Source organism: Apaloderma vittatum, unplaced genomic scaffold (genome assembly GCF_000703405.1).
Source record: "Apaloderma vittatum isolate BGI_N311 unplaced genomic scaffold, ASM70340v1 scaffold3671, whole genome shotgun sequence".
NCBI lineage: Eukaryota > Metazoa > Chordata > Aves > Trogoniformes > Trogonidae > Apaloderma > Apaloderma vittatum.
The window spans coordinates 77,111-94,991 of NW_009698352.1; the positions used below are offsets into that span (position 1 = coordinate 77,111).

The 17,881-nt window shown below is 42.0% G+C and overlaps 1 protein-coding gene across 1 annotated transcript in view; it reads right to left on the bottom strand.

Moving 5' to 3' along the window:
• Positions 1 to 17,881, bottom strand: part of CCDC88C (coiled-coil domain containing 88C) — a gene marked incomplete at its 5' end in the record, with an annotated part of 90,871 nt that overhangs the window by 50,936 nt on the left and 22,054 nt on the right. The window contains one exon of the mRNA XM_009877970.1: positions 6,601 to 6,670. Within this exon, the coding sequence (XP_009876272.1) occupies positions 6,601 to 6,670 (70 nt within the window). The remainder of the gene's footprint in view (positions 1 to 6,600; positions 6,671 to 17,881) is intronic.

Below are 17,881 nucleotides of genomic sequence, written 5' to 3' on the forward strand. Positions count from 1 at the left end.
TATGCTGGCTCACTGGGATGACTCAAGTCCTTCCTAGACATCTGGGTCCACCCAGGCCTCCTAGCTGACCTACACAAGGCAGCGTCCTCCTACAGCCTAGGAGGCAAACACTTGGGTCTGAGGCAGGTCCTGGCAGACAAGTACCCACAAGCTGAAACAAATGGACAGGCTTCAAACTAGTGCTTAAAAGAGAAAGGTGCTAATACAAAAAGAAAAAAACCTTTTCCTCTACACCTCTTTGAAAATTCCAGGGCAGCTGCTTTCAGGCCAAGTGTTTGTGCCTACAAGGGGGCCAGCCACCTGGGGGATTTGCAGAACGACCATCTGCTCCCAGCCATGAGAGACGGCCAGAGGGTTTTCTGGAAAATAAAGGGAGGGAAAGCCCGAGCACCACCTGTGCATCCTGGGAGCCTCCCTGCACCAGAACCAGGAGATCCCTCTGCCACCCTCCATCCCTCATGAGAGCAAACAGATGGCAGGATTTGGGAGAAGGCGGGCAGAGGGATTAAGAGACACAACAACAATAAAAAGGAGGATCAAGGTACAGAGAGAATACGGACGATGGGGGTAGTAAAGATGTCAGGGACAACGGGAATGAGAGAGCCCAAGCCTGTGAAATCTTGATTTTGTGCTACTTCTTTTGCACTTTTCTACTTCAATGTTCCTCCAGCAGAGGAGAGGGAACAACAGCACGTGGTGGTGGTGGATGGATGTGCGGAGAAGTTGGGAAGGGGTGAAACACACAAGCGCCATTTTTCACGACTGTAGTAACGTCCTCAGTGAGAAAAGCCCAAATGTCACATTTACACTATTGAGGCAGTGTTTTGTTATTAACTTTATATTTTACAAAGCTTTGTGCCCCTGGAGGATTATGAAACAAACGGAGGAAGGAAATCAGACATGAAAAAATACCTCAGTGAGAGCAGACATCTTTTATGATTTTAATGAAAAACAGTCTCTCTAGACACTTGTTATCAGGGACGTTGGGCTGTCTCATTGACAAACTTACTGTATAATTTGAAAAGGAGATCTAAATAGCAAAGTTTTTTGAAGAGGCAGAAATAAGCCTACTTCAGGCAAATAAAATCTCATTTCTATTCTTGGTCTGAAAAAAGTTAAAATCCTCCCTCCTTCAATTAATCACAACTGTTTCAAAGGATTAATTGCCATCGGTTTCCAAGTACACTCACTAGCTGTATTGAAGTAAGCGTGTCTAGAAACTAAGAAATAAATGCCTCTAAAAAGAGGTTCAGAATGAGTACTGTATACCGATACTCCTTGTGTGGGCACATGACTGAGTGGCTGTTTATACGGCATGCTAAACCCAGAGGTAATTATAAAAGGTGATTACAGTGATGTGTATAGATGATAAATAGGCTGAAGATTCTCATATTGAACACAGGGGTATTTGTGGTGCAGTAATGAATTGAACAAGCTGTTCAACAAGAAAAACACAGAGGAAAACAGAAACGGAGATGGAATTTAATGGTAGTAGCTGACCACTGCACAGTGCAGTGATGAGAATAAATTCTGTTACGTCAGCTGCACCATTCTGTAAGTCAGATTCCCGGGAAAATTTTCTAGATCTTTTAGCAAAACTCCAAATTTCTTTCCAGCTGCCCATATTCTAGAAAACTGTCAAAGTCTTCACCTTCTTAAAATATTTTTGCAACTTTTATGTCTGTGGCCAAACAAACTGAAGCAGGCAACATTGCCATGGCCTGGAACAAAACGATCTAGAGGACATGCAAGCAAGTAAAGCTCCTAAGTCCAGCAAACATATGCTTTCTCCTATGCAAAAGGCCAACTGCTATTGCATTTTTAGTGGTGGCAGCTCTGTTTTTCCAACAGAAGAGCTGCCGAAGCCCTCACTACTCCCAACTGCTGAGAACCAAATGGAAGCTAAATAGCAAGAACAGCATTGTTGGCTTTAGCTGTTCAGTTTATAATTTAATATATGTAACATCGGTTTTTTGGCTGTGTTTTAGAAGGATAAAGTAAAATTTGCAGATAGCACTGTTGAACAGACAGCTCTGAAAAACATGCACAGCAAAACATCACGTGGATTTGTGACAAGGAATAAATCACTGAAATTGTTACACAGTGAATCATACTGAATGATCTAACAGCTCTCTGGTCTTAGACCTGTGGAGTCAGTACAGTCAATTGGAACCTTACCACCTCAAACAGTTGTCCCGGGTTTAGCTAAAAACAAAGCAACACTCTATTTGTTTCAGGAATGTGATCATAGGATCAATTTTTCTTCCTCTGGTCAAGAAGGACTTTCATTCAGATAACTCACCTACAGGACAGGAAGGGCAAACCTCGGATTGTTTCATCACTGCCTCTCAGATACACCCCAGCCCTGCGGTCCACCCGCATCTCGGTCTCCAGCTTCTAGTGCTCCCCGCATTGCCCAGCACAGTCTCTGCAGATGTCCCTTTCAGGACTGTCCTCTGTCCCTCTCAGTCTCTGTCTTGAACATAGAGAAAGAGGTCTCTCCTCTACCTTTCCTGCCACTTTTAAACATTTCCCTCAGATAACCATCTCCATCATTTCTTCTCCCCATACTGCTGTCAGCTCCAGCCTCCTTGCTTCTCTGACAGCTTTCCCTAGGGCTTCTCTGTATTCGTGCCAGAAGCACCGCTTCCCATGCTGGTGACTGCTTTGTCCTCACATCTCTAGTCAATCTGCAGCCCTCCTTCAGCTCTCTCACACAGACAGAATCTCTCATTTCACTTGTTTTTCCCCCTTCCCAAGTGCCCCTGCCTCCCTCTTTCTCCTCTCTACAAGACTCTCAGCAAGACATAAACCTGGCAGTCACCCGGTCCCTCACCCACATTGCTCACCATAGCCTATTCCTTCATTCAGCTTTTTGTATGGGTTTTACTAACTTTTCAGCCTTCTACCTGTTCCCTCTTCCCAAGCTTCCCATTAACCCCCAGCCAGGTTCCTCTTCCTGGAGAAAGTTCTAGTTCTCCAATTCTCTAACCATTTCTTCAGCACATCCTTCCAGAGATCATCTACCCCAGAGTAAGGTTAAGATCAGCTTCTCTTGAAATTCTATCCCTCAGGCACTCTCCTCAATGAATACATTCTCTGGAAAAGGTACACATCAAATCTTTCTTTGTTCACCACCTTCCCCTGAGACTGGTTCTCAAAAATCATTGTACAACACGGCTGAACAAGAAATTCATATTTTTAATACACATACTCCATCAATTTTAGACATCCAGAATTTACTTGTTTGCATCTTTATCTTCTCTTCCCATGCTCTGAATAATGCCAATGACAGGTCAACAGTGGATAAAATAGATTTTAAAATAAGATCACATTAAGATAAAACAACAGCAAACTACCATATTTTAAAGGCGTCAGGAAGTGAAGAATTTCTGGTTGTAATAAAAGGAGCTGTAAGACAGGGACACATGGATGACCAACACCTTTCCTACAAGAGACACATCAGGTACTTTCTTCAAAAAAAGAACAATCTAAGGTGCTGACAAAAAGCAGCAGGTCAGTAACGGGAAATTATAGCTAAATACAGGACAGCTTTCAAGTGCGCAGCTTCCCCAGGAACCAGCCCTGTGGTTACTGCATTATAAGGCTGCCGCCAGCTGTCGCTCAGAACTGGCCAGGACAAAAACCAACCAGCCTTTTCTGCTGACACCTCGCCAGCAGATACAGCCGTGTTGGCCCAGACATCTCTATTCACCAGTAGTCTTGACGCCAGCAGCCCATGCTCGGCCCATTGCCCATATGACCGAGAAAGGCAACAGCTTTTCTATTTCTATTTTCTTAATTAGCCACAAGAGCAGCCAGTACAGGAGAATTGAGACGAGCATTGCAGACTTCAATCTGCTTGCCGAAGAAGTGGATGCCTTACTCTCAGCTTGATTTTATTGCAGAAGTGCCAGAACTACGAGTTTCAGTGATCTAACATCTGTAAGTTAATAATATTTTCTGATATAAACTCTTTTTTGTACATACATGCACTACTGATGCTAACAGAAACAAAATATAATCTTCTGCCAAGATTTCTGCCATTTGTTTGTTCTGGAGGTTGTGATTACCATGTCATTTCCCAACACTGCTAACAGGGTTCCTCTAGTTTTCCTTCTTTGGTAAAAACAAATATACTGCCCTTGGCACTAGCACCAGGCTAAGGCTGAGACAGAGTGGGTATGCAAAAAAAAAAAACAAAACAAAAAATCCACCAAACAACCACAGCAACAAAACCTTTTATTTCAGAAATGTAATAAGGAGAAGTCAACTTTGTTTTCATAGAATCATTTAGGTTGGAAAACGCCTTTAAGATCATTGAGCCAAGATGTTCATGTAGCAATGCCAGATCCACCCACAAACCATGTCAGGCTAAACGGCTTTCATTGCGTTTCAGCACAGAGGCTGGACTCTAGACAGGAGAGCTCACTAGCTTCCAGGTAACTTTTGATGTGATAGCTCATGACAGATGTCCTTGCTTAGACAACATGGCCAGGTAGACATTTTCTTCCTTGCCCATTCTCTTCTTCACTTTTTCTCATTTGTCACATATGTACTTTTCTCTCCATCTCCACATATTTTTCTTCCTACACTTCCTTTGCAACAGTTCCTTCACACTTCAGGGCAATTCTGCAAGACTCTTCCAGTGTGCAAATATGGCCAAAACTGAACTGATTATAGAGGCACACAGGACAGAATATCTGGAGGATAAATGATCCCAGTACGGCAGACTGTATGCTAGGTTATTTGCAGCATGGAGTGAAGAGACATAAACTATCACACGTGTATGTGTATGATGTGCAAAAACATATATATCAGATGGTACATTTGTATGTACAGGTATGTAAATATAAGTATTACATATTAGATATATTAAACTGTGAGATTCACAGAGATACTCAAATATTCATAGTTTGGCTACAAACACATACTTGTTTAAAAGCATGTTTGCAGTTTGGTCTGTTTAGGAGACTGGTTCACAAAGTCCCTTGGGAGGCAGTCCTGAAGGGCAAAGTATTCCAGGAAGGCTGGAATCTCTTGAACGCGCAAGAGCAGAGCATCTCCATGTGCTGAAAGACAAGCCATCAGGGAAGACAACTGGCCTGGCTGAATGGAGAGCTTTGGCTGGAGCTCAGGAAAAAAAGACCTTTGGAAGAATGGGCAGGCAACTCGGGAGGACCAAAAAGGACATTGTGAGATTACGCAGGGAGAAGTTTAGAAGGTTGGAAGCCCAACAAGATCTTAACCTGGCTACTGCTGTAAAAGATAAAAAAAAAATTTCTATAAATACATTAGCAACAGAAGGTGGCCTAAGGAGAATCTCCATCCTTTATTGGATGCAGGGGTAAACATCGTGACAAAGGACTAGGAAAAGGCTGAGGTACTTACTGCCTTCTTTATCTCAGTCTCTAATAGTAAGACTGGTTGTTCTCAGGGTACCCAGCCCTCTGAGCTGGAAGACAGAGAGCAGAATGAAGTCCCCAAAATCCAAGGAGAAATGGTTAGTGACCTGCTACACCACTTAAACACAAGTCTATGAGGCCAGATGGGATCCATCCCACAGCACTGTCCTGGAGCAACTGGCTGCTCATGGCTTGAACTGCTGCATTCTTGGCTGGGTAAAAAAACTGGCTGGATGGCACCCTCAGTAAGTTTGCAGACGACACCAAGCTGGGTGGGAGTGTTGATGTGCTGGAGAGTAGAAAGGTTCTGCAGAAGGATGAGGACAGGTTGGATCAATAGGCCTAGGCCAACAGTATGAGGTTCAATGAAGTCACGTGCCGGGTCCTGCACTTTGGTCACAACAACGCCAGGAAACACTACAGGCTTTGGGAAGAGTCGCTGGAAAACGGCCCGGCAGAAAACGACCTGAGGATACTGGTAGACAGACGGCTGAACATGAGCCAGCAGGGTGCCCAGGTGGCCAAGCAGGCCAGCAGCGTCCTGGCCTGTATCAGAAATAAAAAAAAAGGAAACGATTGTCCCCCTGTATTCAGCCCGGGTGAGGCTGCACCTCAAATCCTGTGTTCAGTTTTGGGCCACTCTACAAGGTAGAAACTGAGGTGCGGGAGCATGTCCAAAGAAGGGCAATGAAGCTGGTGAAGGGTCTCAAGAACAGGTTTCATGAAGAGCAGCTGAGGAAACTGGGGTTGTTTAGCCTGGAGAAAAGGCGACTGAGGGGAAACCTTATCATCCTCTACAAATACCTGAAAGGAGGTTGTAGCAAGGTGGGGGTTGGTCTCCCCAAGTAACAAGTGACAGGACAAGAAGAAACAGCCTCAAAGTTGCGCCAGAGGAGGTTTAGAGTGGATATAGGGAAAAACTTCTTCACTGAAAGGGCTGTCAAACACAGGAACAGGCTGCCCAGGGAAGTGGTTGAGTCACCATCCCCGGAACTATTTAAAAAACCTGTTGATGTGGCACTCAGAGACATGGTCTAGTGGTGGACTTGGCAGTGCTAGGTTAATGGTTGGACCTGAGGGTCTTGAAGGTCTCTTCCAACCTAAACAATTCTGATTCTATTCTAATTTAAGAAAATAAACAAATTTTATTTAGCATTTCAGAGGAGGAGAGTGAAGAACTCAATGAACTACTTACCAGAAAGAGGATCCTTGCCAATCATTAAAACATTTGGTAAATTCATTACAATCAGCTGCCGGAGGACCTCCTAAACAAAAGAGAACAACAGGCAAAGCTCAGTATGAAGGAATCTCAATCAATCACAGCACAAAGAGTACAGAGCTCCATTGACTACAAAGCTTAATGTACGGGCAGGTCAGATGTCACATGAGGAAGCCCCTGTTGAGAGAGAAATCACTATGTGAAGATAGCATCAGGTTGCACAGTTAACATACACTAATCACCTCTTTTAACTATGGCTAATATAGAACTTAAAGGGTCCCATGGCACTAATAAGGATAAATGCACAACCATGCCAGGCACACCAATCAGTCATGCCTTTACCCCAGGCATGACCTGTATCTCATTTAATGTTCAGCACACAACTGCTGTCATGTTTCAGGGTGTATAAATGCAGCTGGCTCAAAGGTACCTAAGCCATTCTGTGAAGTTTGAGTAATTCAAATAATTGGTCAAATTATTTCAGGGGTCTGAGATTTTAATGATGGGCTGGGGAAATAGGCGTGGAGGAAAGCTACTGAACAGGCATCTGGCATTACCCAGAGAAACTGGATTTGAAGTGTAAGATTTGTTTGCATTGTTTTTAACGGAGAGTAAAACAGATTTAAGTATGTCATGAACCTTGTTTAAAGGTCATTTTATTTTGGGGGAGACAAGGGAAGAGAGGTGCACAGTTTGGTTAGGCTTAACAGCTAAATTTCAGCTGCCTGAAGCTACTCTGAAATGACAGAATAGGCTTAAAGGAGAGGAAAGAGTACAAGCTCTGGGGCAGGCAAAGTACTTAAAGGTGGACAAATAAATACTTTGTAAAGGGGACTTTACAGGGTAATAGGGTCAGCTGTGCACCCCAGTAACATACAGGACTCGGGAGTACAGTTGTTAGTTTCAACCTGCAGTTATCAGCGCTCATTTGTGATGATATGAATAAAACATTTTTCAGGCAAGTATGCATTTCACATTAAAAGAAAATGGAAGAAAAAATGGTGGTGTGATTAAAATACTGTGCTGAGGTTCAAGAAACAAAGGTTCACACACACAACTCTACCAAATGTTTGGCAGGTGCCTTTTCTCTGCTTGTCTCCATTTCCCAGCCACCGGGAGGGCACATGCATTGATACTTGCAGAGCATTCCGAGCCAGGGGAAAAAGCGGAAAAAGCACTGCGGCTGAGCACGGACACATGTTTCCTGAAACAATCACCCATTCACCCAAGCACTTCCCCTCCAAGTTACCCCATTGTTATTTCTCTGCTTTCAAAGTTACCACGGGAGGAAAATTAACCCTGATTGAAAGAGGAAATATTTCAGTAGGTCTGCAGCTTTTGACAAGTAATCAGAGTGGATATTCTTAAAAAAAAAAAAAAAAGTTTGGACATAATATACTTTTTTTTTTTCCTTTGGTCCATACCCTCAGCAGTTTCTCTTCTGAATAAAGAAGAAATATCTCAGTGTCACAGCTGATGGGGTTTTGGTACTTTTAAGAAGGCTCTATAGACCTTCACGAAACGTGAAGTTTGGCTCATGCAGACCAACCATCCACCAAGTCACTGGTCAAATGAGACATGTTAAAGTTTGTTTGTTTGCATCTGTTAGCAAAACAGGTGCAAAACCTACTGGATTTAATAGCACATGGCTGGACTGCAGTATCTGCTATGACAATGCAGTGTGGCACCATAGCTTTAAACAAAAAATCAGAATTTGCATATACAGAAGTGTTGAGCTTTAACCAGCAATTTCCATGGCAAAAAAGAGAAAGAACCGTGCTTCCAGTCTCTCAGTATGTGGAGTGGCACAGAGGCAGGGAAGATTGCGTTGTCTTTGTGTAATCGTCAGATCACTAGCCATTTAACTGGCAGACACAGAAGACATAACCTCTATGCTGTTAACATTCCCATAAGCTCCTTCTGCAAAATTATTTGAGTATACTCATCCAACATAACCATGACTGAACACCCCCGTAGCCATTTGAACTTAGTATGTTCTGGCAAGGATCCAGCAGTTCCTGAATACAAGCAGAAATGGCCTCGAGTCTGCAAAAGATGATTTCTTATTCAGACTGGAAGATTCAAATTGTTGCAAGAGATAATACTCTGATGGGTTTGGTTTTAAAATAAATCATTTAAACATATAACTATCATTCTAAACATCTTCACCTTCAGATTAGTGCTTGTGATGATAATACCTAGCTGTTTTGTGGTACAGCTCATCATTGGAACACACCACTTTATAAAGGAAGGTCAATGTCACTGCCCTCCTGTTTCAAAACAAGGAAAGCCAGTCAAAGAAACAAAGTTACTTCAGTTTAATAAACCATCCTTTGCTAACACAGATGTACCAATGAACCATCCACTCACACAGCTCTAAGTGTGATATCAAATGTGTTAACTGAAAGATCTTACAACTACGCTCACGAATTTAGCTCAGATTTTGTCGAGGCTAAAATAAAACCACACAAACTTAGTATGGCTCAGTTGGCACCCAGCGACTGTCTCAGTAGCTGGAATAATGTGACTGTGTCTCAGGTCAACTGCTTAAAATCCAAAACGGGAAGTCCCCTCCACTAACAGTCTGTCAGAAATTCCTCAACTTCCATCCACTTACCAATATTTTCTTGCTTTTCTTCTCTGAAGCAGCAATAACAGTACAAGTAAAAAACAGGACAAGTAAAATGCTGTGACTCAGTCTGGCCTCTCTGCTCCCCTCACATCTCACCAACCCTCTCCAAAGACCCTGCAAAGTCAAATTTGGGCTTCAGGCAGGGAACTATGCTGGTACAGCCTGTAAACCAGTACCAAGGACACCAAAGGGCTCCACAGATCTGACTGTCTCCCAGGGTGCAGCTACACTGGATGCTGGGTTAATGCAGACACACTGCTGAAGCAAGGCAGCAAAAGAAACAGCAGATAAAAAGCAACGTTTCCCCACAAAACCATGAAGTTACTGTATTATGTAAAAAGATGCTGTTATGCTTGAAATCAAACATAGCTTCAAGACATCGCAGCAGAGGCGGAGATGAGGTGGATGTGTCCTCCTGCCTCAGGTGGCCAGCACGGCTGGGGGCAGCATGCCTAGGCAGGAGCTGCTGGAGAGCAAAGCAGGGTTTTCAAATGCTTTAAAGAGTCCGCAAAACCCCACGGTCCTCCAGAGAGGAACTGTACAAGCAAAAAAACCCTCAAAAAACCCAAAAAAATCCAATTCCTCCTGCGAGAAACTTTCTAATCATTTTTACAGCACAACTAAAGCTTGGTTAAACCAGTAAAAGTTACAGTGACAACATATGGTAACAATTTCCTTGATTATTAGAACAATTAGGGTCTGAGCTGCCAGTTTTACAACTAGACCATTAATCAACTTGGAGGCCAGCTACCATAAGTCAGGAATCACCTCCCTCAGTCTACTGTTCGCTCTTTTAAAGTTTCATTTATTATTGTTGCTAATGAGTTTTTCATGAAAAAATAACGTTGGTATCAAAAGTATTATTTAAGGAATCTCCGTCAGGACTTAGTGCAGCATCTGCAGGTGTCGGAATTGCTCCTCTGCCAAAGATCAGGATATTCTGAACTTGAAGAGACCCATTCAAAATATCAGCTTTTCTGACAGCCGTGATGGCTGCAAGAACAGATGCTTCTACTTAGTAGGTCAACACCATTACAGCAAAGATCAGCAGCCAAGACTTGAGACAGACTCTGAAACTCAGCAGAAGCAAAGCCCACAGAGTTTTCTGCATGCAGAGTTACATGACCCCATGTCAGCAGGGAGGGCTTTCTAAGTAAAGGTCAAACTGGCTGTTCAGTCCTCGCTCACTCCCTCTGCTCCGCTTGCCCACAGAGGTGGGGAGCACAAAGCACGCTGAGACAACCGGCAGATCTGAGCACCGAGAAGGAAACTGGCTAAGCCAGTAATAAGTTTTGCTGAAAGCAGCCAGACACTCCAGGATTGGTGCCCCAAGGGTTCAAAAATATTAAGTTACCTCGAAATCATGAGAGTAAATATAAAAAAATAAGTGTTGTGCTCTCATTAGCAGCCTTCTAGTCTCTAAGTCTTTGCTGCACACTTCTTAACATTTACAAGTTCTTTGCAATCACTTTGCTAAGAAAGCAGCTTTAAAAGAAATAAAATAACGGAAGCCTAAATTCCCCCACATTGATTTCAGCAGTCAAGGGCTTTAGGAAACATCAAGATGTAGGATAAAATTCTAAGCACCTAGTTAATCGCTTAGGCTTATTAAGAGCATGAACAAACATATTCATTCCCTCCATCTAAGTTTCTAATTTGTTTCTGGAGTGCTGCGGCACGCTTTACCTACTCTTTTTATCCTTCCAAGATCACACACACCGGATGTTTGCCCGCTGCCTCAGAACATCAGAAGAGATGCAGTGGCAGCTCTCATGCTCAAGTCACCATAGTCACATATTAACATTTTATTTACCTGTAACAGGGTAAGTGGGCCCCTTGTCATTTTGCAGGAACAAAGTCTCCTTGATCCATACTACACATCAATACACATTTGTTTCTTAAAAATAGACGTGCAACAGCATGGAATAAAATGGTCTTAAGGTATTATTGTTGGCTGCATTTTAAAGTGACAATGTAAGTGTGCCAACGGCTCTTGCAAAGAACAGACTGCTAAGAAAGGACTAGGTAAAATTGTCCTTTCCATGACTGAGAGACCAGGCAAATACACAATCTACACAAAAACTTTTCCCTGCACTGCAGTACAGCACAGCATTAATGTGGAATAACTACTAGCTTCTCATGCAGAATTAAATTAACCTCTGCCTGAATCCTAAACAAGCAGCAAGTACTAAATAAATTATGTAAGAAGTGCAGCAGTCTACCGGCCATTGTAATTCAATGCTCAAGCCAAGCAATTCCATTTAAGTATATTGCTTGCCTATAAAATGCTAATTGCCCAGCTGACTAGAAGCCAAATGGGGCTTCCCTACTTAAAATGCCCAGGAGGTAAAACCATCACCAGCTTTATTTATACCAGCAACAGCAAACACTACCTAGCCAGGGAATCTGGCTCCCATTTCAGCTGCAACTCAGGACAACCACACAGGGACGCTCAGCAGAGTCCTGCCGGCGCAGCCCAGCCAACAAATCTGGTCTCGCAAACATCCTTGGTGTGAGAAATGTTTGGGGAAGGCGACACTACACACTCAGATGAAGTCCCACCTGCCCCAGTTCAGAGCCTCCCAGCAGCAGGATGGGGCAGTAGCTCTGCCCCAACACATCTGAAGGTCCCTTTGGATGCTACCACGAACACAGGCTGGGAGCTGCATGTCCCAGGTAAGGTGCACTCCACATCTAGAGGACAACCAAACTCAAGGTTTTCTGGAATCAGAACTCTTCCTTAGAGTGAACACTCAGGCTAACGAACGGGAGGCTTTAACAACAACAACAAAAAATATATTTTAAATAGCAAAGTGAGACACAAGGGTTTTTTAAACATGTTTTTTTAAAAGTTTTCAGTTTTCTTTTACTATAATAATGAAAACAAGTCAATCTGCAGCCTACAACAAGAAGGCTCTGTTTAAAAAACAAAAAAAACCGTCTTCTAATAAAGATAAACTTTTATTATTAAGTTTTTTTCGGTTTTTTTCACTGTAATTATTAGTAGTGGTGTCAGGGAAATAATTTGTAGCAAGATTCTGTAAGTTGTACAACAGAGTCCCATAAAAGACTAGACAAGATGAAACAAGTTGTTGCAGGGGAATGACAAGGAAGTGAAACACAAATAGATCTTTTACTGAGATGTTTTCCATGTTCATCTTACCACACAAGCACGTCTGATGACACTACGCGTGTGACTCAGTGCTCACTGTTTCCCTGCCAACACATTATATACATGACAAAATTTGATTAAGAACTTTGCTCATCATTCGTTATGTGATGGACTAGCGGATTAGCTGTCTTTAAAGGGAATTTTTTTTTTTCTGAAAACCAGCAAATTACAAAGCACACTTCTAAAGACTCTTCAAGTGGAAACCCAAAAGCCACTAAAATAACTGTTGCCTCATCTGCTGAAAATAATCAGTTCTGACAATCGTAGACTGGAATCTCAGTGGGAGAGGATGTGAAGGAATCTTACCTCATCTTAGTCAGGCTCAGCCTGTGCAGAGTGACAGACAACCAACCAAACAACAGAAATACACTCAGTGCATAAGCATACCATGTAAGACCAGGTTTTATTTTTTTAAAAAAATACAGAAAACAAACAACAACAACAAAAACCCAGACCACAAAAAGCCCTCCACCCATATGCAATTTGGATGGCACATAATAGAATATCATATTAAAAAAAACCAAAAAGAAACCCCAAACAAACCTAGAAAGGACGCAGGAACAATCACCCACCCAACCCACTGCTATGGCTCAAGTTCTTTTATCTGTATTAGAGTAGTGCAGGGGTCTCAGCAAGGAGCAAAATCTCACCTGCCACAAGCTCTACAAATACAGAGTGAGACAGCCCTGGAACAAAGCGCTTGTGAGATAAATATGCAAGGCATCAGTAGGCTGATAAAAAAAAAAAATAGTAACAAGCAACAGAGGAAAGAAATGAAAATAAGATTCCACAGTTATAGCGTGATCTACTGTGTGCACTTCCCTTTGCTTTATGAACTGCTTAAACCAACAGCTCCAGGCTGGCACAGAACGAAATCATTCTGGACATCAGAGGGCAAGGCAAGCAAGGCAAATCCTGGCAAAAACATTTGCTTTAAGATCAACTTAAATTGTTTACAGTGCACATTGTTTACATACCATAACAAAAAAAAAATTCTATGTATATTTAAATAAAGGTACTTTTATGTATGTTAAAAGTATTTTAGGACACAATTAGTTCTACTTCTAGCCCAGTGGAATAAATAATGGAGAAGCAATTATCACTCCTACATCAGTTGTAAATAAAATAATATTTTTAAAAAACAAGCTAAATACAGAAACCTACATTTACTTCTCATACCTGAAATGAGTAGTTCAATGGCTATGTAGCAGCCATTGAACACCCTCGTGTTCCTACCCTAGTTTCACTGACTCCAAGATGAATCACTTATGTTAACAGAAAACACAGCTCTATGATTGCGCCTAGTGGCAATATTGATTTGACCCAGAGAAAATCCAATTGTGGAGCAATGTGTTCTCCTGCTTTTATTGCCAGCAGCACCTTTGACTAATTTACCTACTTTGTTGAAAATAAAAAGCCTATTGATTTATCCTCAACTTCTCTCTTCAAATCATGTGCAAGTCACTTCATATGTTTATAGTAGTATCCAGGCAAATTACTCTTGACTCCTATTTTATTTCACCTTAGATTTGTCCTGGGGTGGTTTATGCAGTAACAGGGAATATGAAATGTGCTGTGTTAAAGGCCTGTCACTTGACATTACAAATATAACCAGCTAAAATGCAATCCATCTGTTCCAACACACTTCTAGCTAATCTACAGCAGTCTCTAAGGACTGTAATAATTTAGTCTCGCATACATTAAAAGGAAACACCACAGGCCATCAGAACAGACTCGAGGCACTTCTGAACTCTCAAACTCAACACCAAGCACACTTTTAAAAGGAAGTGTTTTCTCATACACAGTTTAAGCATATTTTGCTGGGATAATAAAGCCAGTTTTCACATCAAACTGTCGAACTGAGCAAGTATATTTCAGTGTTCAACACCAAAGTCCAGTATCAAAGCCATACAGACCTCTGAGGCACAAACTCTGCCCCGCTGTCCTTGCTTGCTGGGGTGAAAAAATTGACAATGTTAAAATACAGCTTGCCATTAAGAAACAATTTCTAGGAAGATTATGTCTAAGATGTTTGCTACCATTTCTCTTATTACAAGTATTTCTAAAACTTTTTAAAAACATTCATATGGAATACAGTAAGCATGTACACAGGCATGTGATACTAGTTCACATAAAATACACTGAATTTGTGAATATAATTTCTCTACTGCCATTGAGAAGTGCAAAAATAATTAACTTGAGGGAAGCATATGGTGAGTTTTGGTGAGCAGCCAAAAGTACAGGAACACAAACAAGTTACAGACTGGAGGATGTACGAGTTACACATCATACCAATATTGCTTTCTCAAAGACTAAAAAATGAGCAGAAGCTGCGTGGTATAAATGTACACACATTCTGCACTTTTACCAGTATCATCAGGTCATTTATCAGTATCAACATTGCTTGAAAGAGAATGATCCATCTTGGGGAAAAGTCTGAAAAACTAGCTGCTAATACTAGAAGGGCACAGAGGCATATGTGACATTTTGAGGTTCTCTAGTACAAATATTGAAAAGTCAAATCCAAGTCAAAGTTTAAATAAGAAAATGTATGTGAAACTAGGGGTGGTGGGAGGGAGGAAGGCAGGGAGAAGACAGAAACAAAAGTGGGATGCTTTCAGGATTTCTAATGAATTCTATGTTATGAACAACATTTTAGCTGTGAGCAGGAGGCCTAACAGATGCGTGAATGTTTGAGTCAAATTAACAGTGACTAAGGGTAATAGAAGTAAATCAAACATCCAGGTTGGCTGTTACTAATCTGATACTCTTACGTCCTATTTGAAGCAGGATCTTACTAGTAATTTTCAATCTACACTTGAGTCCCCAAGAGAAACAAGCTGGTTCACCTTGCCACTCTTACTAATGCTGAGTAACATCCTACTGTCTCTGAGCAGCCCTCTTGATTGCCATGGGGTCAGCTCACTGAGAAAAGTATTTCTCCCTGTTAGCAAAAGGTGCCATGTCTCACCTGCTGTCCTGGTTTGAGCTAAACAGAATCAATTCTGTTCAGTGATTTTTGCTTCTCAGCTCAGTTTCTTCTAAGAGGCTGCACCTTCTGAAGTTAGCAGCATGTTTTTGCAGACAGTGCCTGCTACCAGCAGTGATAACACCTGATGTCTACAGCTACCGCCAGGGACTGGGATACAGAAAGGCTCTTGCTTATACTTATTCCTATAGTGACCAAGGCCACTGCTGGCTCTCCTGTGTCACGCTGTGGGCGCCAAAAATTAAGAGGGGTCACAAGGAAGTAAAATGTTGCACCTCCGGTGAGTTACAGACAGGACAAGTGACCAACAAGTGTATTCCATTCCATATACGTTATATTCAGTATAAAACTGAGGATCACGAAAGTTTAGGTCTTCCTTTTTCTTCTCTTCTGCAATGACCAGCATCCAGGGAAGGCTCTGTCCAATCTTCTGCTTTTGATCCCAATCCCAAGTTGTTCTGCTGCTGAGCCTGGGGCTTCCCCAGTGCCACCTTCTCTACTATCACTGGTGATATTACCATCGGGCGGGGGGAGGAGTCAGGTTTGATATCTGATGAAGTTCACTATTTTTATTATTTCCTTACTCATTAAAGCTGTTGTTTTTTTTTTTTTCCCCCCGATCTGTAAGTCTCTCTGCCTCATTCCCTTTTCCTTCTCATTTGGGGAGGGAGAGGGAGTTAGAGAGCATCTGTCTGTGTTTAGTGGCCGGGCCCGCCCCCACAACTCGCGACACCCGCGCTACATCCAAACATCCTCATAGTTGCTCAGATATAAAAGGTAGCTAAATGGCTAGGAAAAAGCACAAATGTGCTCAGTCTGTTCAGGATAATTCTCCCTGAACAAACAAGATTTCATTCACTCTGCATTGTAAACCAGTTTGAGAAACTTAAATTGATGGAACTGGAGAAACATACAAAACAACATCTAGAAACTGAGGAACAGTAGATACATGGACAGCACTCAGGTAGTGATGACCAGTAAGGATTTTATGGGATACGAACATGCAGATTTTTGGTTATCATTGCTCCCTTTGAAATGCTTCAAAATCTTTAAGTCTGTAGGCTCAGGAAAAAATGGAGATCCTAAGAAAAATTTTTCTCCCGGTGAAGAAAAACGTTGTGACAGTTCTTGAGGAATACCAGACAGAACTGAGCAACTGGTCTGTTAGCACTCATCCTACTTGCTCCCTCCAACACCCTCCAACATGTATGTAAATGTGAAGAAAAAAAACCAGACAACTAAGTTTAAATTAAACTGATTAATTTTTCAAAAGCTTATTTAAAGATTTTTAACCATGAGTTTGCAATAAGATTAAACCTTGTGCTTGGCCAGCTTAAAGGCAACCTAGTACTGTACAACAAATTAATGTTTCAGAAAGCACTATGCCATTGGTTTTATTATCTAACTTCAACAGAGGACAGCAGCATGGGCAAGAGAGGTTCTTGCAGAATTTGCAGACAACCATTCAAAAACCCATGTTGGATTTACAGAAGAGAGAAGTTTTCAGCTGGTCCACAGGGAAGGACAGAGTGGACTGGGACAAGCTGTTCCATCCTACAAGAACGCCTGACCAGACAGTAAGATGCTATGGGACAATGTAGGTGGTTGCAGCAGTACAGGGACAGAAAGGCTTTGTTGGTAATATCTGCAGGTTAAAACAAAGGAGCTCATACACACACATGCATGTGATTATGTTAGCTGCCTTCTCATTCCTCTCCTGCAACAACCTGACCTTATCATCAAGAGCTCTCTCTCTTGCAGGCAAACTCCTGTTACCGACCAGTTACCACGGGCACTAAAAATTCAAATACCAGTAATGTAGAAAAAGAATCATCGCAGTTTAGGCATGCCTCTGTCAAACAAAAAACCTTCAAGGGGTATCATTGCATGTTAATGTTAGGAGCTTTCCAATTATTTTGAAGCAGAATTTATATCCAACATGATTATCTCAACATATCGCTGCATTATCTGTATCATCTAATTTAACCAGTATCAACAAGTTCAACAACCATCCAAACAGTCCCAAGCCAGATTTGCCACCGTAGCAACAGTCTGCAACTTTTCTCTTAAGCTGGGTAAAGGGAGAAGATTGAAGTCAGACCAGATGGTTCTTACAAACAAATGTAAAGTGGTGTTTATCTATAGCCAACAGATTGCCCCAGCCAGGTTACATGAAAGGGATTTTGAAGGTTATCCATGCTTTTGCACTGTACAGGTGGAGAAGCTGCAGTAAAATCCAAAGTAACTTTGGGAAAGCCAAAGTCACCCAAGCACTCTTGTGAAAGAAAACACAGTCTTTATGTTCTGTGGTTATAATAAGGAAAAAAAAAAAGGCAGTGGGAGGGTTAAAAAAAGAGACAGATCACAGAAACAAGCAGCAGTAAAAACTAACAGTGAATAAAAAGGGAGAGGGCAGGGAGAAGAAATGGGGGCCGTGCCCTCAAAATGGCCTCTGGGCCTCTCA